Raw genomic sequence first — 24,708 nt, 5'->3', positions numbered from 1 at the left:
CAACTAACACATGATCGGGGTTTGATTGCCTTAATAAATTAATATGAGAACATTTGAAAAACACTCATACAATTATCTGAACTTTATTTGTAAGTGAAGTCTTGTTCTTAGGTATATGCACCTAATGCTACCCACAGGGCTGCTATGCTAGCTTTCACATCCTGAGGGTGTTCCACTGCTTGTAGCCCACAACAGAAATTTTAGAGTGGTTGGTAAGGGTGGGTTCCCTCCCTCCTGTATGACCAAATGTGCCCTGTTAGCTATTGTGCATGAAGTTGTTCTTGACATCAGCTAACAAATTCCGATTAGTGAGGATTCCTGCAGTTATTTTAATCCTTACATAAGTCCAGCTACATGTGAATGCTTGCTCATTACTGCTATGTCTTACACAAAACAAAAAAACATAAACCTATTTGGACTTGTGCTGGTCTTGGCAGCTTATTCACCTTCTTTTATATTATTGTGTGACATCGACAGATGCGCCTGTACAATTGAGTTTCTGTTCTGAATTTTTGTCTTGAATTTTGACGTTTTGACCTGAAATGTTATGGTCACTGCCCAGAATGTGCATCCAAGTCAGGTGACCACTCTAACCTTTATAAGTGGGTGTCCCAGAACGGTCCTTTTTCTAAATTTCTCCTTTATTCTTTCTGTTATAATGTTTTACACTGAGGGGCCAATTACGATGCAGCCTGTAAAGTCTTTCTGACCGATGTATTATGATGCTGGTGGTCGTAAAATAAACTGGCTGGTCATTCCGTCTGGCCGACGGGCTCATGGAGCCCGTCGGCCAGTTTGAGCCGACTCGTGATCCCAAATGGCGGGCCTTTCCACCCTTTGGGATTACGATGCATGGCTTCCGATATGGTTTCCATGCTGGCCTGTCCGACCTGAAAACCATGTCTGAAAGCGTGTTTGGGGCCCCACAGCAGGGTCCCCTTATGCGTGCGACCTCCGGTTAGGGGCCAGTTGATCCCTGCCCATTGTGGCAGGCACCTTGAGGTGCCTACCACGGGGTAGGATGGATGAAAAACACGTCCCATTTCTCATTAGGCTTGTGTTACTGCTGGGTTTATGGCCATAACACCATTTCCCATTGAGAAATGGGAGTATACTACTGAACAGTGTTTGGATGCATTATAATTGGCCGATTCGGACCGCCGACCGGAGGTCGGTCTTTCCCAGGACCGATGCGTCTGCCCTACTTTGTAATCAGGCCCTGAGTCACTAACCCAGTGAATAAAGGGTCAAAGACAAAATGGTTTTTTTCCAACATTGAAGTGCATATATTAGAAAAAAAACATTGTTAATCATTGCTGAATTCACCAAGAGCATGTGCACGTGTGCAATTTTTTTATCATATGCAGACTGCTCATGTATAAGATTTGTTCTAGGGGATGTGGTGATGTGTGTTGTGTTATTACTAGATGCTGAATTATTAGGTGCAAGTCTGATACTTTAGTATGCAAGGTTGGCTGAACTGTGTTGCTACATACTCCTTCTTCAACATGCCAATCCAGTTTGTGAATCAGGAGGGTGTGTGTAAAAAGTGCCCAGGCACATATGTGATGAGTGTAATTCTAATCAGAAACACTGTGTAAATGTATGAATCTAGCCCTTAAAATTCTCAAGTGTATTATAAGACTTCAGTGTGAGCTAAGACTCCTTTTATGGGCATTTTGGTGACTTTTTTGTATACAATAATAATATACATTGCTGGTTGCCTTTGATTCTGAAACATGATTGTTGATTGCTATATTTGCGCATTGGTGAAGTCTTGGATGGACTCGAAATGTGAAACATTTCTCTCTCTGAATTTCAGGAATCCTCATCATGATGTCCATGTGTAACGAGGTGCACGTGTACGAGTACATCCCTTCAGTGCGGCAGACAGACCTCTGCCACTACCACGAGCAGTACTACGACGCCGCCTGCACCCTTGGGGCCTACCACCCGCTCCTGTACGAAAAGCTGTTGGTGCAGAGGATGAACCGAGGCTTGGAGGACGACCTGCACCGGAAAGGGAAAGTCATTCTGCCCGGATTCAATGCCATGGAGTGCCCGGGCAGCAGTCACCTTCGAAGGACATGAAAGTCGACTTTCTCTTGTACAATGTGCAATAAAGTACTACTGTTGTACTGTAAACAACAAAGAAATACTTGAAGACGTACTTTGGACCATTTTAGGTCTTTAAACTGTAATTAAAAATGTAAGTAGCGGGTACGAGAAATCCTTCTCTTTCTATGCCATTTATTTATTTCTGCTTTGCAGATAGTCAGGTAAACATGCTTAGCCTGTGAACTGTGCAAGTCGTACTTAGAGAAAAAAAAACGAGTACTGTTTTGTATTGTGCAACCTGCATACCGAAGCAGTTCAGCGTTATATTGCACCAGACATGCCGGGTTGCAGAGTTTTATATATCATAGCCTTCAGAAGTGTAAAATGTGATACTGTAAAGAGTTTTGTTGTTATGCCTGTCGAGGGGAAAAGGACAAAAAACGAAATAGCCATGGTACATGCTCAGAAGTCTGCACTGCAATAATTATAAATGGCAAGTGTTAGTCTTGTAATTTTGGTTTTCACAAGGAAAACTATTAACGGGTCTGTTGATACCAGTGATTATTTTGGACCGGTGTTTGCAGATTTCATGACATGGAATAACCCACATTTGTCGAGTGGTATGGTTAGTAGGTAACCGTGGCACTGCATTTATTTGGCAGAGCTGGCAGTATTTGCCGTGGCCTCCAGGGAAGGAACTTGGGGGCATGTTATCAAGGGGGGCGATAGGGAATTATCGCCGTTTTAGCGGCCGTTTTCGGCCGCTAAGCGGCGATAATTTTATCGCCCTATTAGCAAGCTGTCGCTAACAGCAGTTAGCGACAGCTTGTAGGCGATAGCGAGCGGTTTGGGGCCCGCTTTGCATGTCAGCGATATTTATAGCTAATGACATGCAAAGTGGGCGTACACAACCTGTTAGCGACTGAAAGCAGTCGCTAACATCGCTGTCGCCTATTACCAACACAGGCGTAGCGATGGAAATATTCGCGCTAAGCGTGAATATCTCCAAAAACTAACGCCTGCTCAGACCAGTTCTTAGCCATTATATCCAATGGGAGGTGGATAGATATAATGGCTAAGACCCTGTTAGCGATAATGCGTGAATATCTCTGTATTCTCAGCGATATTCACGGATTTTGCCACTATCGCTGGGAATTTCATCGCTTTTGAGATAAATGTTGCTAATAGCACGTTATGTCGGCGATAAAATCCGGTGATGCGCGGCGATAAAAAAATTGCCGCTAAGCCTACTTAGCGATAAATATCGCTATTTGTTGATAATATGCCCCACAGACCCTGCGCCAATTGAAGTTTTTAACTAACAAATTAAGCATTGATTGGTACTCATGCTTGTATTTCAAGCGGGAAACAAATTGCATTTGTGCGACTGTTTGCACTAGACCACATTAGGAGTTAAGCGTGAATTCCATTGCTCCTGTATTAGCCCAGTCACTTGCCAACAGGTTTCTTTGATGCCAATTGTCCACGCTGCCCAGGGCATAATTTGTACTTGTGCGTGCCGTTTAAAGCCAATAATAATTTGGGCACATTATTTCACATATTTTACACCAAATTGTGAATATGGCCTATCACACAACGGGCCCAACGCAAACGTTAATGGCACTAGATGTAATCGGTGCGCGTTATTTGCACCCAGATGTAAATTTCAGACAGGCACACAAATAATTATTCACTAATACTGTGCCGGAAGCAAGCATATACACTTTCCAGAAAGTGTATTTTTTTGATGACATTCAAAAAATGCACGTTTAAAATATTATTTTTTAAATACTAAATTAAAATAATAATTTAGTTTGCCTTCAGCAGGGAGGTTTGAAACTCAATAAATGTGTTTCAGGTTGGGAATGTCTTTAAAGTTTGTGAACGTGTGTGGTGGGTACATAAAAAACACTTTTTGACCTCATCCGTTCTGCAGTGTTCACAGGTTTACGGCTCTCAGAGGCTGATGTAACACCCTTGTCTAGGATGGGAACAGGACCAAAACACGCCCTAAATTGTTGGAAGTATAAGTGAAGGATTTAATCAAAGTGACAAATATTTTACCCCGTGGGGAAACTCAAATTTTAAAAAGTAAGAAAATGGTGCTACTTGATCTGTTGTATTCACATACTAAAATATACATGCACATTTTTTGCAAAAAATGTTCAGGTTACACCTGGAAAGATGTGAATGCTGCAGCTGTCAAGGCGTAGCCTGGAAATGTATGGTGAATTCCATACAGTTGAAAATCTTTATCCATTGAATGTTGGAAGGTCCAAAACTAGCAGGGGCAGATTTATGACAGTTTTTAAATTCTGGCCCTCTTTAATCGAAAAAAAACATCCTTCCGGACTCTATGAGGCTGACCCTAAAGAAGGAAGTTGTTCCTTTCTCTCACACACACACTAACAAACAATTTTATAATTTAGAATTAAAAAAATACAGCCATTTTAAATGTATATTTAATTAGTCTAACTAGCTGACTTCCCCATTTTAACAGAAAAGTAAATGGTCTGGAAATTCCAGGCATCCAAACTTAAGGAATTGTTTTGTATGTTAATATATATGGTATTTTTACATAAACAAAACATATCCAAAAGGCAGTGAATTATTGTACATGGTCAAAGACAAGCATAAAGTCAACGAGTAAGACAAGAGGAAGTTGGTTTGGGATTTGTTTAAGTAATTTGCAGTAGTGTTCCTCAAAGACATAGGTCATCAAATTTTTCCTAAATTTGAGGTTGGGGCGGTCCTAATGGATTCAGATGTTGTTCCAGATCTTGAATGCAAAAATGGAAAACACTGGCTGCTGTCTTTTTATTTTAGGAATTCTTAGTCTAGCCAGCTGTTTTGTCACCCATGGTGGTCACTGCGTGTGTGGCGGGTGGGGAGGAGGGGAATGGGGTGCTGCCAAATCCCAAGTAAGAGTTGCGGGGAGGCTACCACCCCCAACACTATTGCTGCCTTGGGCGGACTGCCCCCACCCCTTGCTACACCACTGGATGGTGCTCAAATGGCCTGTACAATACCCCTTGGTTTATCCCATGAGTCAACCTTCTGTGCAACCATATCCAGGCATCAACATATCTCTTTTTTATGTCATCAAAATAACCATATCAATATTGAAGTGTACTTGTCTTCAGAACACAACCTGATCAGCGCATCCATCTTACTCTTCACTGCTGTTAAGAACATTTTGTTCATGTAAATGTAGTTATTTTCAATGCTGTATGTGAACTTTTTGAAAGAATTACTATTGTGAAACTATACTAAATGTACACTTTTTACAATTATCCTTTACGTACACGTCTGAAGAGGGTAGGTGGAGTAATGAGTGCTCAATCCATTCCTGCCCTCTTATGTTATTTGTAAGGACTACGAAGATGCAGCTGATGAGCATAAAACAAGAAGCACAATTTTTGCAATTTTTACGTTAGAATTGTACACACTAAACAGCACCAGTTCTTAAGCACATTTCTCCCTGGTATCCACAACTTAGCCGTCTATATGTTCTGATCACTACAGATTACGAGGTATTTCCTCTTACATTGAAATATTAAAATATGAGGAAACAAAATCAGGAACCCAGACACTATCTCGTATGTTTGCAAAGTTACTTTCTTAATATCCAAGTCATCTGCTGAAGAAATACTGTACACATGAGTAAGATACACGTTTTACAAAACCTCTAACCTGTAACCTTTAAAACAAGATGGCGATCTGGCATGAAAGGAATGCTTTATTTGTTTTTGATGTTTACGTCTACAAAAGTATTAAGAAATCACACAGTGCCAAAGATTTTTCCAACACCTAGAAAGAAGACAAACAGACAGAAAGATAGATAGATAGGTAGATAGATAGATAGAAAGATAGATAGATAGATAGATAGGTAGATAGATAGATAGATAGATAGATAGATAGATAGATAGATAGATAGATAGATAGATAGATAGATAGATAGATAGATAGATAGATAGATAGATAGATAGATAGATAGATAGATAGATAGATAGATAGATAGATAGATAGATAGATAGACAGACTTTAAAAAGTCTGCAGTTAAAGTAACCGAGTTTGACCCTAAAAAAGGCAAAGTCTAAAAATGAACAGGTTAAACAGATCATTACTTCAGAATGTTTACCGTAACTAATGGAAATGGTTAGTTCAGTTGCATGCTGTGCAATTTCTATTTAGGTTTCCTATACATTTAACAGTGATGCCCAGTATGGAGCTGATAATTTGTCACTTTTGGTGGTACCTCTGTGCGGGGATACCACCTTCCCGGATTTCGAATTGACTCTGTAAAGACTCGCATTCAGTATCTCCACTTCCTTTTCCACAAAAAAAATCCTATAGCTAAACACATAAGGAATTTATTTGAGGAAAGGGGCTCAGAATCAGGACAAATATTTTGGAATGCCCCTGTAATTCTGAGGTTTTTCATGTTAGTCCACATTCACAATCTTGGGGGCATATTATCAAGGACCGGTGTTAAAATTATCGCCGTTTTATCGGCAGGAAACTGCTGATAAAACGGCGATAATGGGCTTGATAATACACCCTTGTTAATTCCCATAGAAGCCCATGTTAACATCAGAACATGGGCTTCTATGGAAATTAACAAGGGCGTATTATCAAGCCCATTATAGCCGTTTTATCAGCAGTTTTCTGCCAATAAAACGGCGATAATTTTAACACCCGTCCTTGATAATATGCCCCAAAGTTCTTTAATTGTACAGTTCAGGGGCTGGAATACCAGCCATAATCAGTAGTTTGGATCCTACGGGGGTAAGAGTACAATGTGAGCTGCAAATTGCATTACGAGTGATACAAAGCTGACTCATCAGGAAACAGGTAGCTTCTGTGTGCTCAATGCACAGTATAGTACTTTCAAAGCACAGTCACTAGTTGCACCTCACTCCGACCACCGGGCTGTTCCTGGCCTTAGGGAGTTACTAGGCTTTTTTTAGTTCTAAAATGAGACTTAACCTACTTATCATCACTGATCCATTGGCTTACTAGGCATTCCAAATTGAGATTGGCATGAAGAACATCTTTTGGTAATTTTAACATTTTCTGTTTCTCTGATAGACCTATGTGTTTCTAACCATATTGCAATTTTAAGGATCTATTTTAAAAATAAATATTTTGCAGTGAAGGAAGCAAACAAGACATCACATTAAGAATCACATTGTTCAATGATCAAATTAATTGGAAAACAATCACTCACAAAAGTAGAACACTGTTATGACCAAGAGCACACTTGGCACTATAAAATTCTATACCACATTGAAAAGAATGCCCCTTGCTAAGCATGTGATGCTAAAGCCACCCTTATTGAAGGGGAGACATAGAGCTTTGAACAATCTTTCTTTATACAAACTAATACAAAGAACTAACAGTTCAGTCATAGATTAATAAACCTTAGTCCCTAAAGGGTCTTTGTTGTTTTTGGGATGATATATAGATATCAAGTAATCCCATGCTGGCTGTGAATATTTCATGCAGTTCTGGTGGTTTGTTTCAAATTAACATGGTGGTACCTGCAAAATTCAATTCCCAACCAGCTCTATAACTACTATAAAACAAAGAAAAGTAACAGTACTGAATAAGCTACTCATTGGTCGGCATAGTCTGACTAGAGATAGTTAATGACATTTACTTTGTTTCCTATTCTATGAAAACACCAATTGATGAAGCTGTAAAGCATTTTTTTATTTTATTTATGGGTGTCCATCAATATTCTTTTGAATGTTTCTTAATATCTAGCACTTGTTTAGGACGCAAATGTGCTTCAGTGTAGTCCTTAAAGGCATGTGGCTAATAACTGACACTTACTTGACATGCCCTACTTTTAATTTGCCGTAGTTGTTTGTCAAAAACATGACCACCTCCTACCCTGTTTTTACCTACGATATGATAGGAAATTTGATCAATATACATTTTAATTTCCACTGTGGGTCCACAGTTTTTTGGCCCAAAATTGATTGAAGCAAAATATTAAGATTACTGGATGCTGTTGATGTAGATTAGACAGTGGGTTCTCTTACTATATATGGGTTTTCTCTATTTCTCTAATGTCTGTAGTAGAGCATGTCACAATATTGCCATGTGTACTGAAAAGGAGGATCTGCACATATTCTTTCTGCTAAACTTTGGAAACTTATAAGATGGGTCTTCATGTTGACCATAAATATTCAAGCATATTACATATAATAAATGAACAACTTAGCAAGCCAGGACTGAAGTTTACAAAAACATTGTGAAGCATAATGTCCTATGATTTGAAGTCAGAGAAGTGACCAGTGATGTGATTTCTCCATTTAGCTTAAGGTGGATGTGAACAGCTGTATTATGCAAACATTGTAGGTTATTGAGACGACTACCAGGAATTGACTGTTTATACTGAATTAGAGGTGGGAATAATATTCATCATGTCCAATGAACCTTGAAAGAAAGTTTAGGGCAGGTCAGCATTCCAATAGCAGAGGAACTTCATTACATCTTAGGGGTTTGAGAGTTGCGCAGACACTGGGCCATAATAGTGTATTGAGTCATTTTACATGACAGGTGCCCCATGTTCATAAATAATCACACATAATATACAACAAAGGCTCTGTGTGAACACACCTACTGCCATTGGGCAGGGTATCATGTGTACATCTTCCGGTAAAACATGCACATATGCATTTTTGTTTTTACATTGCAAGAATATGAACATAGTATTGCAAACAAAAAGAGGTGTTGTTTTTCTGTATTGCTATTAGATATTAGATTTTTTTTGCTACAATGTTTATCTCAACAGATGGCCTGTATCAAAAAAATTAAATAACGAAAAATGTGAATGTCTTACAATCCACTGAACCACAGATAATTAAGAGTACATGTGGGTTCAAGGTATACATTCAAAAGGTGGTTACCCTGAGGATTGAATTAAAAATATTGATCGTAAAGAATATCTAGGACAAAATATCAAAAATAAAATATTGGTAGACAAATAAGTCTAGATGTACTCTACCTAACTCCAAATATATGTACCTTTGTGGTGCATATATCTTCAAGGCACGTAGATGTGGAGTTATTAATAGTAAATGTATACTTCCCAATTTGCACTTACGTTTCAATATTTTCCCCCCAATATTCCTTTTCCATATTATTATGCCACAATATTGTTGGTGCTGATATTCAGCCGTACAATTCATTCAAAGATATAATACTTACTGTTAATGCTTGAAACATAACTCACTGATTGGCAATCAGTTCTGTGTGATGAGTGGAGATGGTACTGTCTTATCAAATATACAGCAATTCTTCTAAGAAGTATCAATATTCTTCTATTAAATGATATGTGATGATGGTCATGGAACCTCCCTTTAGACTAATTTATCTTATACACAAATGCAATTGCTGAATGAGTGAATTGACAAGCTCACATTTTACATTTGAAAACATATACAGTGAGTGCTTGACAACAGGTTTGCCAAATATTTGCATAGCGACATTTTATTGTTGTAATTTGTGTATGGTGACTAGTTTTTCAAAGGATATACCTGGGTATCTTTTAAGCTAACCACACCCCATTACATATATTCATAATTCAAACTCAAGTAGTTTGGAAGAATAACTTTCACAAGATGTGTTTGATAATTTGTTGCACCAAAATAAGTATGAGTTCCAACCATAAGTTTATTGAAGTCACATATCAATGTTATGTTCGAACACGTGATTCAAAGTCTTTGTGCTGCTTCTTCACTACTTAGGGCCAGATTCCGATCCCGTCTGGAAAGCCCTCCATACGGCTCGGATCTGGAGGGCTTTCCGGACGAAACGTGCTTGTTGCGTCTGAATGAGCGAGTACGATGTGTCCTTAAGCATATGGGCTCGATTCGCTCAGACTTCCATTGAAGTCTATGGAAGCCTGCGTACAGACACGTACACAGGCTCCCATTGCAGAAAATGGGTGGGTAGGAAAAGGCGTACACCCTGTGGTGGGCAACTCATGGTGCCCACCACACTGCATGCATGGATCAGGGGGGACCCATGGGCACACCCTGTGACCGATTAGGAGAGCCCCAGGTGAAGGGGGGCATGCCCCCCCTGAAGTATGCTTCCCGGAGCTTTTTTGAGTCAGAACCTCCGACTCAATCCGGCTGATCGATGCATGCATCGGACATGGTCGCTCGGAAATCAGACTTACTGCGCTGCACGAGTCGACCATGTTGTAGTCGTCTGAAGGGCTTAGCTAATGGGTATGAGTCATTTGGAGCGTGAGGCGATAATCACATCGTACGTGCTCGCACATACAGCGGTACAAGTCATTCAGAAACCGGGACTACGAATTGAACTCGCTCGCTACGGATCCTGTTCGGAGCCCTTCCGAGCGATATCGGATCCGGGCCCTATGTGTTCGAAGCACATTGACACATCTTTCTGATTTCAATGGAAATGGTCATATCATTGCAGACTCTGATGAAGATATGGACTAGAGAGCCTTATCATGTTTAGCAATGTCTCTTTAAGAATAGCTCAGAAGCTTACATAAACATTGGCTTCCCAAGCACTTAAATAGTTTCTGCTGTGCTTCTCTTGAAATCTGCTTGGACAGTATAGTCACTATAAATTAGGCCTTATTCTGCTGTTGCCTTGAATTCTGCAGTCAGAACTCCACAGCCATGCTTATCTTCAACCTCACCGCACCTCTGGGAGCTCCACTGGCTCCCAAAACACACATGTGCTCATTTCAAACTACTCACACACACATTCAACACACAACACAGCTTCTGGCCCACCTATCTCAACAGTCTCATCTCCTTCCACCAACCATCAAGGCACTTCTGCTTCACAGGACTCCTACTCGGATACCTCCCATGCATACACAGAACCAGAGCAGGAGGACAGGAGTTTTCTTACACCACTTCTAAGGTGTGGAACAACCTCCCACTCCACATCAGAGCCTCCTCCTCTCTTCTTGAATTCCACAAGCTAAAGCCCTAGCCTTTCAGTTAACCAACCTTTCCTAGGCAGTGCTATGCACACTCCTGCTCAGCACCTGGATACATGTGCAGGTGATAGTGTTCTTTACAGGTACACATAATTAAAAAAACATTCATGGGTATATGAGTAGGGTCAAATATAACCACCTGGTCCACTTCCCAAACTGGTATCCTTGGCTTAGCCTAGTGCTGCTTCACATCTTCAAATGACAGACCCAGAAAAATATTAACTTCTAACATTGCTGTTGTGCAAGAAGTATTAGCATGTAACCCACTTCCCACCTAAGGTGCTTCGAAATGACTCTTATCTGTTTGTCGACATTTCCATAAAAAAAAATCAAAATGAATAAACATTTGAATTGATTTCTCTGGTTATTGAATATTCACATTATGATGAATTTGGAGTAATATGGAGTAGTATGGAAATGGATGCAGTTCCTTAAAGAAGGTTTTCCTCTGAATTCTTAATTTGAGTTAATATTGTGCACTATGTAGTGACTGTCACTGGCCTGTTCTATGAAGTTAATTCTACTAAGTAGGAAAATGTGATGCATTTTAATTTTGTCAATCCCAGCTGTAAGGGACTGGCAATTATCCTGCTTGTACTGTATTCTCTATAGGCTCTATCTAACACATTCAGACAAATGCCAATGTACTTTTTTTAACAGCTCTTAATCTTTTTACTGTACAATAATTTTATATGTGAACATTTATGCCTCCAACAGAATAAACGTTGAGGGGGTTCCAGAAGCCACATTTTTAAACATTATTTGTATGCATTTTGAACATTTTTCTATTTTCTATTTTTGTTTTTGTATATTTTTGTGTATGCAATTGTACAGATTTTTTTCTTGTAAATAAATAATGTTTTCTGTCAAAAAGAAGTGTTGGTCATTTTGAGGGTTGTACAGAGGCGATATTTACAATGTTTTGGGAACCAAGTGGCAATGTACCACAGGTCTTCTCATTCATGAAATGTATGTTGTGCCATATTACTGCATGCTACAGTAAATGGTGACTGTGAAATAGTTTTCCACTCTTTTTCACTTGAAATGGTGGATTGTGTGTGATTTTGATATCAGACCAGGTATACAACAATCGGACACAGATAGTTGTAATTGGGCAGAATGGTATCCCACCCAGGGGCACTGATTCGACCTGTGATTCGGCCTTCACAACATCCATGGCACTACTAGGTCAGCTGAATCAGAGGCAGGCAGGCAGTCAGATGCTGCTGCCGTATAAGACATAAAATTAGTAATATCTCAAGTCAGACTCTTGCGCTCTAAGAGTAAAATAGCAAAGGCCAAGAAAGTTGGAGGAAAATGAATTAGATAAAACAAAGTCATAACTGAGTATTATGATCAAATTTTATATGGTTGACCTGTTGTAGACTTTATGAATGAAATGAGTGTTAAAGAGAAGTCTCCCAATAGTAAAAAGAACAGCACTAAAAAGATAGCCAACACACAATTCCAAATCATCGTGATTTACCTTGGTAAAAGGGATCTGCCGCATTCTACACCTGTTCATAAAAAAGTGCAGCATAGCAAGTTTTGTTTTGTAGGTGTTAACATTTCCCCACAGGGTATACATTGAAATATCGCATTATGTTATTGTTGTAAAAAATATTAATATATAACATTGGTTAAGAGTCTAAAAGCATGCAGGGAGTACCTATGTACAGCTATGCCAATTACAAGCAAACTGAGACCTATACTGTATCTACTGTATAGACAGAGACATAAATTAGGGACTTATTTAGAGTTTGAGGGACAGGATACTCTGCTACGAATGTGGCTCAACAAATGAAAAACTTTGCCTGATGGCCTGAATGCTTCCCGGTTCTCCTCCCCACTTCTTTTTTATGCATTTCTTAACCTCTCAACATAATGACACTGGCAAGCGCTTATGAAAGCACGTCATTTCATTTAAGAACTGTTCCATATCTGCATATTTTTAAGACATGCCTTGATATGCTTTCACCTTTCCAAAATAGGAAAAATACAAGATAATAAGCATCTCAACAGCACCTCCAATACTAAGGGGTTGATTTGAATGTCGTTCAGAAGGGCTCCAAATCGGTTTCAGGTTTGCTAAATCCGATCCGGAGCCCTTGTTTCTGACTAATTTGTTCCCAGTTCCAAATGTCCAAGTATGATGCATGGAAACCATTTGGGCTGACCGAATTGGTTCTGAAAGGCATTCGGACAGGACAAGCCTTTCCAGAGCCGATTCGTACAGCTCTATGGACTTGGTTTCCGAACAAGCGAGAACGACGACTGATTCGCCTAGCATTTCTGATTCAGTTTGCCCAGAACTAAACAGCGGCTGGAATCAGTCTTTGGGGGCCCCCTTCACGGCCATCTTAAGGATGGTAGAAATTATCCAAGAATTTCCTTAAAAGATTGACATGCCCGAGTAGCCCCTGGCCCTTTCAAATCTGTACGGTCAAACCAATAGGACTTGCCAGTATCTGTACTTCATTGCAAAAATGAATTTTATTGCATTCTGGAAAAAAATGTTACATTTTCATTTTGATCTACTAATGATGGGACACGTCTATAAAACAATGTATAACATGCAAAAATATATTTTGTATTTGCCTAAATTGGTGTTCTCTGTGTTGGATTTCAACACTAGGATAACAAGAATACGTTCTATTGAAGAAAACGACTATGGATCCATGAAGAATATGATAATCAATTGACTTATTGGCCTTTTGAACTGTTTTCTACTAATTATTAGGAAGTATTTCACTGCATCTATATTGTTTATACAATTGTTGAAAGGGGCTACTAATCCCATTGTCACCCTACATGATGGAATATGAACCTTCCTTTTTAACATTTGCCTGGGTCCTTGGGGAACATCACCTCTGTATAACAGATGGCTCCATGGCCTGGAGGCGGGAACAGCAGAGGTAAGTGTGTACCTGCTTTCAATTAGTAGATGGCAACGCTCCTCTTTGGGCTCTCGCTGCTGTTCGGTTGTAGGAAATAATGAACATCTCTATCAGTAATTCAGTAGATGAAAGTGGTCCTCTTTGGGCTGCAAGTGTTGTCTACTTCTTAGGAGCCAACTAGCTCACTATAATCAGCTTTAGACCAGTCATTCAACATCACAAGAAATACATGAATTCCTGATTTTTACATATGATATGATTTATATGTCAAATTATTATTGATAGTGCTGACTTGTCAGGGTGGGCTATTCGTGTACATATAATATGATCTGACTATGATGACAGCTATTTAATCGATCCATCAATCAGGATTTATAAAGCATTGCTTATCACCCAATAGGGTATACAGGCGCTTGCAGGCCCGGAGCCTTTTTCGAACAGCCAGGTTTTGAGGGCCATTCGGAATTCCGGAAGTGGGGTGATGGACCAGAAATCCCTCTACATTTTCACTCTTTGTATAATATTTTCTTACTTTACCCCTCCCTGGTGGCCTTGCTTAGGTTTCCGCATGGCCTGTCCACAAAGCAGAGATGGTGTGTGACTCCAACTTGAAGGGCATAAGCAACCCTCCTTTTCCTTTGATGAATAGTAGGTGTTTGTGTGTATGTGTGTAGTATCATCTCCTCACTTTCTGGTATACCTTTGAGTCTGATCCCTACGTTTGGATGACCGCACCATCTGCTTTCCACTACTGGTGTATGCATTGTCATGTAAATTGTCTGGGGGATATTCTCAAGAACGTGTGATAACTATCGCAAAATTAGCTTAACACAACTTTCAACATCGCTGTTTATCGCTGGAAAATTACGCTGTGTTAACTAAGTATTCACAATATGGCGATACCATGCGATAGTCTCACCATAAAGCGTCAAATGACTGCATTAAAACCAACGTGACACCGCAAAAATGCGAAACACAAATGCAAAAAACTTGCGATGAGGCCAATCCCGATACAAAAAGCAGCAAAAACCAGCGGCAGGGCTGCAAGTTAACATGTTTCTGGCGGGAAAATGCACTATAAAAACAACAACAAGAACACACCAAAAACAATCCAAAGTGCAGAGCAACATGGATGCACCCGGACCGTGTGCAGAGGCCAACACCAAGCCCACAAGCCCCACAGACCACCAGCAAGGAATAACGGGGTCGGGGAAGGGCAAGGAGAAGAGGGAGAGGAAGACTGGGTGCAGTCCACGGGAAAACCAGATCAGGGTCACAGAGGTGACAGAACACTACCATCAACTGACCCACTATTGGACTACCGTGAATGTAGTCGGAGCGTCGAGGAGGTCAATGGAGGAGGCCAAGAGGCGCTGGCATGATGTGAAACCAAACCAAGGACAAACCTGCTGCCAACAGGAAGGCAGCAATGGCGACAGGAGGTTGGAGTCCTGCACCACAGGAGGAGCTGGAGGAAAACGAGGCCACAGTCATCAGTGTGGAGATGGTGCAAGGAGCTCGTAGTCCGGACACAGCTCGAGAGAACCTGACACAACATCAACATGGCGAGTAACAGCCAGGGACTGGGGGGAAGGGAGGAGATGGGCACAACGACACACATGCACAGCGATGTGTGGCACACTGCACACCTACAATGACCCAAGATCATGTCCCTGATCTCTGTGGCACACTGCAGCACACACACATAGCAATCACAGCACATCCCACGACAATGTGGGACAAAGTGCAACACCGACACTGCAGAACAGAGGACACAACTGGGTCCGCTCATGTGCAGAAACAGGCCAATCACATCTAACATAGCAGGAAACTGTGAGATTGAAATGTACGTGAACAACCTCACATCTGTCTTGTAGTCCAAATGTTCACTGTCCCGCATCAAATATTCAGCACCTCCCAAACAGTCACAATGTACATTGTCATACAGTCTGCATGTAAACAAGAGTAATGCGCCAACATACATGTCAAAACAATGTCAACATGCATCTCCCCTTCACATTGCAGAGGGACAAACAATGCATCCAGCAGAGCAGAACAGACAACTCATCAGTGACGCTGGAGAGAACCATCACACCTTCGACACCGACGCCCTACAACAGCTCATGACCATGCCAGGCAACCCACCACCATGGCAGTCAAGCTTCATAGAGTCGAACCTAGCCCCTGCACAGACCACACAGCAGGAAGCACCCACAGGCACGGCTGGCTCACAACACTTCACAGAGGCACACATGCCATTCCAATGCCATGCATCAGAATGCCAAAAGGAGGTGGCCAAAAAGGTGCGGGTGGGGTCCAAACCCATGGAAGATGAACTAGATCACATACGTGGGTGTCTAATACCCTTCAGGGACCACCTACACCCCACAAAGGAGACCCACACTGCCATAGAGACACATTCATATGCACATTTCCAGTACAGAAACACCCCCAGAGGCACGCAATTATCAGTCACACACCCACGTTGGCTCTGCGTACCACAGCCCAGTCACTCCTCTTACATATTGAGTTGGTGACGACAGCTACATGTCCAAGCTCTAACCCGCTGCCTGCAGTGACATGTCTGCGTCTGCTGTACACTGCACAATGTAATGTCATAGGGCCCAGGGCCCTCATGCATACAACATGACCACAGGGACACACACAGATAGTATGTGGAACTGGCTACGGGCACGTGCACCCCGCCCCTTTATTGGCAGGGCCACATGTACAGTGACGCCTGTATTGGATGTGTGTGGGGTGTTTGTAAGCCACCCTGCACAGAGTGGTTGGTACTGGCAACAACTTGAACAGTGACCACAATTAAAACAGAAACTGAAAACACCAGCATAACAGAGACAACTGCTGAGCAACATGGAGGTAGCCGGAGCAAGTACAGAGGTCACACAATATGCAAACAGAAGTGTCCATGAGTTGCAGTGCACTGAGGTTGTGACACTAATGCTGAGTGCGCTCATTTGAACAAATTGTCTAAGATTGTGTCCCTTTGGGATATACCTGATGTAGCTGCAGTGGGGTGTGTTACACCGGCATCATCTTCCTCATAATCGTCCCAGGTCTCCCACACTGCCTGAGGTGAAATTGCTGCGTAACCTCTCCACAGCACAAAACTCAATCAGTAACGGTCCATGGGTTGCGGTGCACTGAGTCAGCGGCACCTGGAGTCCTGAGCAGGGTATCAGGCAGATGATTGCATCCACAACAGGTGTGAGCAACTCCATTAGTCTACCAGTATGACTGTTTAGACTCTGGCAGATGACGGTCGGAGGTTGTCCTGGCGATGGTGGGGTATGCCTCCTGCGGTGATGCAACGTCCGGGCCAGTCAGGACTCGATTTGATGTGTGAGCCCTGGTGGACCGCAGTTGAGTCCGGAGGCAGTGGACAGCGCTGGGCCACAGACACATGGGGTTGACGACCCCAAGGCCATTGTCTCAGAGGCCATCCAATATTCAATCAGACAGGGTCCCTGACTTGAGCTGCACAGAGTTAGTGGCCCTGGATGCACAGCGGCCGGCACAGGCACACCACCATGGGACGGTGACTTGCGGTCCACTGAGGTAGGGCCACATGGACTGAGCGGGTCGTCGATGATGTCCAAGGGGAATGAGGCGGGGGGTTGCAGGGGACAGTGGAAGGTGTCCTCCAGGGCATGATGCAGAGGTCAGTAGCCATCCGGAAGCAGCAAATGGAGAAGTGGAATGCTACAATCTCGTTTCCACCACCAATTCGGTATCAGCTACATGAGGATGAAGACTACACCCTAATCCTTAGACTCAGATGCCACCAAAATTCAACCGGAGAGTGCCATGAATTTCAGGGAACAGATTTAGTGGCACCGGGCCTGAGAGGGGATGCGGTCTGCGATGGTGCCGGTACAATTACATAACTTGGCCATTGCTAATTCAAGACTCAGTCCCAAATGTGTGACCTACTCGACCACAGTGTAGGCCGGAGGCAGTGGTCAGCAGTGGCCCACAGCCACGTGTCATTGGCTCGTGTTGCACAGAGTGAGTGACCCCAGCGCAGTTGTCAGTAGTGTTTGATTACCTCGGTAACGATGATCCTTTTTCCTCCAGACTGAAACGCGTCTTCCTCTTACACCTCTCCTTATGTGCAATGATATGTACTGTGCCATTGAAAAATCGATACTCAGTTACAATTGTGTGACCTACACGAGCGCAGCGTAGGCTGAGGGCAGTAGTCCGCGTGGGCCCACAGACACATGTGGTTGTAATGCTATGCAGACTTGATGGGACCACATTGAAGGGAGTATGGTGACATAAAATCTGCCATAAATAATGTTCTCTGCCATAGTGTAATCAAGACTCAGTTCCAAATGTGTGACCTACTAGTCTGCTGTGTCAGCTGGTAGAGTACATCAACAAGAAAGGAAAACTGCGGACCTTGCTCGCGGAGGCCGTGATGGTCATAGCAGGTAGCCAGGGCCGCAGGCCTCGGGCTTGGAGCTTGCACCGGAATGTGGTGGGACCTCTTCAACACAAGCCAGTGTCGGGAGGTGAGCCTTGGATCATGTGTGCGCAGGGGTGGGCAAGACTGGTTCGGGGACCAGCGGCCCGAGGTGCAGCAGGCGCACAGGATTTCAGGTAAAACCGCTCACGGTGTCGGCCTCGTCGCGGGGTGAGAGGTGCCACCCTGGCAGAGACGTTGGGCATTCCAGAAAAGGACCACGCACAGAGTTACATGCCTTTTATTCACACCCCTACGCTGGCCTGGCATACACCGGGCCAGCCCACTCCGCTCATGCTTACAGGGGGGGACAAAACAGTCTACATTTCCGCGATCTTCCCCACTGGCTGGGGTAACATGGTTGCGTCCACTGTCCACTACACTTCAAAAACTAGCAGTGTATGTCGACATGGATATGTCTATGGTCTGCATATTGCTGTCTGGCCAGCACATCCACGCCACACTTGGCATTGTGTACATTCTCATTCATGGGTCACTTGCCTCCTCACATTCCTGGTTCCCACCTCTCCCCACATTCTGCTATAGGCTGAGGTGCCATGCAGTTGATGGCTTATGTACATGGCTGGCCCACGTTCCCACAGTAAGTTGTGCTGTCGTGTCTGGTGGGTGGGCATGTTGTTTGGCATGTTGTATGTGAGTTTGTAAGGTATGCATTCCCAGTGGTGTGCGTTGCATGATTGTGGAGTTGAGGTGTGTGGTGTGTTCATTTGGTATTTGCCAATGAGCAGTGCTTTTCCATAGGACCCATCCTGGAAGCGCTGGTTGATGATGGACTGTCGGAAGATGAAGGAATCATGCACACTGCCTAGGTAATTGGCGACGACATTAGTGAAGCGTCCCCGGTGGTCCACTATTGCCTGCTCATTGATGGAATACATGTGCTTTCTGTTGTGGTTATTGTGTGAAATGTTTCCAGGGGGCACTAGTAGGACATGTGTGCAGTCAATTGCCCCCTAAAATGTGTGGGAAGCCAACTATGGCGTAGATGCCTTACTTGGTCTCCAGCTGTTCCTATGCAGTGTGGAGGAAGTATAGATAGTGGTGTACCAGGCTGATGATGTCATCCACGACCGTTGTGTGGAACTTGTATTGGGCTGGCTGTGATACTCCTCCGACTCTGGTGGTTGTTGGTTGGAGGGTACCAGTGGCCCACACATGTAGCATGGCCAGCAGCTTTGTCTGAGGTGGTATGTTGGTTGTCCGCTGAGTTGGTACCGTCAGCCTGTAGGCAATGATGGTCAGGATGCGGAGGATGGTTGTCCCTTTGAGCCTGTAGTGGGCAATGCCTTTCTCTGGTGTTGGGTCTGTGAGGTTGGTGCATTTTCTGAGGGTCGCTGTCTTTGTCTGCGCTGCCTCAGTGGTAGTCCGGGGGGTTGGTCCTGGGGGGTGGCAGTGGGTGTTGTGGCCCTCTTCAGTGTCCGGCCTGCATGATCAGTGGCTCCATGCATCTGTTGCCCTTCAGGTGTGGCTCTGGGCAGGACTCCCTTTTCTGGTGCAGGCTGTTGTCCGACTTTACACCAGGTTAGAGCAGGTGGTAATTTAATGCAGCTAACATGCCTTATTGCCTGTTTTGTGGTCTTATCACGATCTGGCTGGTCGTTGAGAATGTTGCGGAGTGGTGTTGTTGCGGATTTTTGCATGGGAACGCCTACTCAGCATCTCATTAGTGATAGTTGCGGGGGTCATCTGTGGCGATGTTTTTTGCGGCTGCTATCATGGGTTAACTGGTGATATGGGCTGTTAGCACCAGCTTGTGAATGGGGTGTTAGTTTTCTCGCAACTTTGGCTGGAGTGCCATTAACACGGTGATAGTTCCTTTAGAATATGCCCCTCTGTCTTTTATCCTCTGTGAAATACTGGTTCAAATGCCATTGAATCCCAGCATATACCCTGCTTTCATTTTTCAATTATTTTCTTGCTACACTGTGCATTAGGTGAGTGAATTTTAGCCCTTTTGAATGGCTCCTCACCTGAAATTCGATACATGGTGACCTTGTATATCGAGTCAAATTAAGCCTTGTTTTTTTACTTCACCTCCAACTGGTGCAAGAATAAACACTGGTAGGGACTACCAGAAGGTGGATTTAGCAATTTGTTTTCCCTCTGCACTCACCATCATCACTTGGGCGGATAGCTCCTCATGATAATGTATAGGGGAAATGAAAACATTTAGCAAACATGAAAACAATAACATTTTGTATGTTGAATATATGAATGTAAATACATTTTAGACATTTATTTCAAATGTAGAACATAATACAAAATGCTACAACTCTATTTGTTTTAATTTTTAATTAGATAGTAAATTGATTTAAAAAATATTAGCTTAAATTAACATTGTTTTTAAAGATTTACCAAAACAAATTACACCTGAAGGAAAACAAAAAATATTTTGATCATGTATAAATAAATATTACAAGCTATTTACATAAGAGTATTTCATAAAATTCTAATAATAAAAAAATGTTTATATTTTAGATTAAAATAACTATTAAAATATGTTAAAAAAATGTTTGGAGTAGATGTTTTTCATTAAACTGCATTTATTTATATTTTCAACTATTTGAAATAATTTAATTAGTGGTTGGCCTTGTGTGATGCCAGGCATTTTGGCTTCAGTAACTTTACTCTTTCAAATTTGTCTCCACCCCCTATTTCACGGGGTATGGACATATATGACTGCACTTTTGAGTAACTTTACACTCCTAAATGGCGAATAGCCCAAAGAAGTAATGTTACTTAAAAGCATGAGTAGACATATGTGTGTCGATGTATTCATATATAAGTTTACCTGTGTGACTTGACCCCAATACGGTTTACCACATGACATTGGGATGCCAGTCAATTTAAGGTGGATCTTTTGATGTGTTTTTTGGGGTTAGGAGCACCAGGGGGGCCTGGTGATCCGAAAAAGAAAACAAATCAATGGCTCTGTCATGCTAGATGAAAACCTACAAACTTTTTTGTTGTAAAAACAAACTCATTTTTTTAAGTCTGCACATACATTTTCTGCACCTTTACAGTAGGCACAATAGTGTCAGCTCCTTTGAAGGGACGAGAGATCTCTACCAGACAGGTAGAAGTATGCAAATATGGTGGGATGTAGTCCACCAGGGAGAGGGGTAGTACATCATTGTACTGCCCTGGCATAAAAGAGTGTAGACCGCCGCTAGCTCAATAAGTTCCATAGTCAAAGTTGCATAAATCAGGTACATATCAGCTGTGGGAAAGTGCCTCTAATGCGTGGTCAACCTATTTCTTGCTGACTGGTATTGCTGGTTTTTTAACTCTCAAGACTGAGTTACTGCTCCCCAGAGGCCAGGGTATGTTTTCTGACCATTAAAACATGGTAAATTGGTTAATTTTATCCCCTGATTTCTAATGGCCGCTGCCATTACCCTGTCACCACCACATCCATTCCCACTCTGTGGTAGAACACTTACTGATTTCGCTAAGCTGTTTCTTTCTTCCACTGCATTGTGCTGCTGCCAGAGGTAGAGGGAAGCGGTGCTCGAGCTTGGTACCTGGTGCCCGGTGTGAGTCCAGGTGCTGCTCGGAGCTGTCTGGTCCTGTCTGTTGCAGGGCCCCCAAGTGCGCATGGCTCGCCTCAGCGAACCCGCAATCCCAGGACAGCCATTGCTGAGGACAGGAGGGTGCACCCCGCGATCTCTCTCCCACGCGGATGTGTGCAGTTCGATCCGGAGGTAAGATGGAGAGCCTGGAAAGCCATTGCTGAAGCCCGGAGAGACCTGATGCCAGATGCTCAGTCCACCCTCCTGTTCACCTCCTCTCCGCCTGCTCTGCAGCTCCGCGCTCTTTTCTGACCTCTCAACCTCAGTGCTTCAGTGCCTCAGCTCCACAGCACCCCAGTTCTTGTGCCGCCTCCCAGCTCCTGTAGCCTCTCAGAGAAGTGAGAGGGCACATCGTTCCAGCCTGCTTCGCTCCTGGGGCAGATCAGCCCACAGTCTGTGGCGATGGTGAGTAGTGGGCAAACAGTCGGGCCATGGCAAGTTCTGGGCTGTACTTAGTCTCACAAAGAGTGAGCCCGACCTCCTGCGGAAGTGGCCCAGCAAGGTCTGGGTGTGGCTTGCTGGGGTGTTTGGTATGCTCCTGCTTGTCTGCCCTGCTAGAACCAACAACAACTAACAACACAGAACTAAAAGAACCACAAGAACAGAGATAGAGGTGCCCCAGAAAGATACCCCCTCCAGGGGAATTTGGAGACATTTGGGAGTTCCCTCGGCATACCCCCTGGTGCAGGCGGAAGTGCTGTACTTTTCCCCCCCAAGTAGGAAGTAGCAGCAGTCGCCAAATAAACTTCAGAGGAAGACAGCACAAGCACTGCCAGCCACCAGCTTGATGCAGTGAGTAAGAGAGGGGGAGCCAAGCAATGAGCTAATCTCCATTGTTTAATCATTATTTTTCTCTTTTTACTGGTTTATCATAATTAAACCTTTAACGTACCCCCCAGTTATCTTCATCGGAAGATCAGCCTACCCAGGGGAATCAACTCCATTATAAAGCTGGCAAGGCCCCAAACAGAGACTCTATTGGGAGTGCAAACCCTTTCTTCCAGGGGTGGAAACTATCACAAAGATTATTTCATCAACCACCCACCAACACCATGGTAAAAAGTAAAACTAAGACACAGGGATCAGACCTAAAAGCATCTGACACACCGATGATCATCCTGGGAGGATTATATACACCCCTAGTTACCTGTGCCACAACTAATCCCAACACAACTATGCTATCATGAAGGTTACTAAGACCACCAGTCCTACAAAAAACGTAGCTTGTGTACCCTGCCTTAGTACTCCAACAATTATATTCACACCTACATCCACAGTGAAGGATAGCCAGGGAAGAAATAAGGCCTGTGCCATCAGGAATGGGTGGTATCTCAGAAGCGGTGAAATAACATCAATAGCTAATTACTTTAACAAAAAAAAACTCAGCCAGCCCACCGACACACCCCTGACTCAATCAGGAAATCGAACCTTCCATGGAGGTCCAGCAGTAACTATCAACTCCATGGCTGACATAATATTCCTTATCACACCATCCCCCAGAGCCAATGGCAGACACAACCAGGCACATCAGCTGTTAAGAGACAGCACTGTAACAGAAATCTCGTCAGGAAGCCCTCCTTAAAGAATGCTGGGTGAAATCGACTTGCCAACCAGTGCTATTGTAAAAGATCAAATAGGTGAGAATGCTACCCGTATTACAACCCGCCTTACAACCTCCAAGGATAGCTTCCTGCGAGCCCAAATACCATTCAAAATAGACAGCACCACCACGGTTGCTCAGATCCACAGCTTCGGGGGTATATAAGGCGGTGCCGGACTATATGGCATAATAGGGGGCAATCTCAGGACAGCTGAACAAGCTGACCCAGCAGGCATCGCATGGGACCAGTGGGTTTTAGAACCATGCCAGGGCCAATGCAGCAAGGGTAAAACAAAACACAATTAATAGCTCAAACCTCTATGCAGAACGCAAGTATACTGGAAAACCTTATATCATCCACCACCAAAAACAACAATGAGCAAGATAACTTACTGGCTACTATAAACGCCACCCTAGCCACCACAGTTAAAGCCCTGACATGTCAGTTGGACAAACTGGAACTGCAAATCGACCTATTTCAAGCTTTGGCAATCTCAATATTTAAAATGGAGGAAAATGTTAACTCCCTGCTAAAGAGGTTAAAAAACTCTGGAGGAACACAAATGTTGTGTTCTTTGTGCGCCTGCCATCAGATTAAGTAGACACTGTGCACCTTAACAGAGGCCCTAAATCTAATAATAACAACTACAAGCAAGAAGTATTTTTAGGTGGCCTGACCCCAAACCAACAGACAAGGAAACTAGGTAAACTGAGCCAAGAGCGACCGACACATCGGAGCCAGCTGGCAAGGCAATTACATTAGTATCGCCGCAACTGGGCACGACATCACCATCAAAAGACGTTTCAAATACCTCCTCAAACCCTCTAGCAGAAAGCGCCAACAAAGGAGTCCCCCAACCCCCCCATAAAGTGGGAACTGGACTCAGAAGTGAAGGATGAAATCCCTAATGACAGAACAACTCCTAGGGAACACCAATGGTCTGTCGCTCTATCAAAGAGAGCAAAAAAAGGCAAAAGAAGGCCAGAAGGAAAGCAGAGAAAAAATTATTCTCTAACTTGCACCCAAACAATCAAAAAATCCCAGACTGCAATTTGCCCAGCGTATACCC

General features: G+C 43.2%; 2 protein-coding genes across 3 annotated transcripts in view; one reads left to right on the top strand and one right to left on the bottom strand.

Moving 5' to 3' along the window:
• ST6GAL2 (ST6 beta-galactoside alpha-2,6-sialyltransferase 2) overlaps positions 1-11,932 on the top strand; it is a 237,580-nt gene extending 225,648 nt beyond the window's left edge. For both annotated transcript variants that reach the window (XM_078657989.1, XM_078657988.1), the window contains exon 6: positions 1,823-11,932. In XM_078657989.1, coding sequence (XP_078514115.1) covers positions 1,823-2,091 — 269 coding nt within the window. In that variant the 3' untranslated portion in view covers positions 2,092-11,932. The remainder of the gene's footprint in view (positions 1-1,822) is intronic.
• Positions 1-24,708, bottom strand: part of LOC144773129 (parapinopsin-like) — a 1,885,416-nt gene that overhangs the window by 25,478 nt on the left and 1,835,230 nt on the right. The window lies entirely within an intron of this gene.

This window comes from Lissotriton helveticus, chromosome 8 (assembly GCF_964261635.1).
Source record: "Lissotriton helveticus chromosome 8, aLisHel1.1, whole genome shotgun sequence".
Lineage (NCBI taxonomy): Eukaryota > Metazoa > Chordata > Amphibia > Caudata > Salamandridae > Lissotriton > Lissotriton helveticus.
The sequence above is the reverse complement of the archived record's forward strand: the minus strand, read 5'-3'. Positions and strand labels throughout refer to the sequence as shown.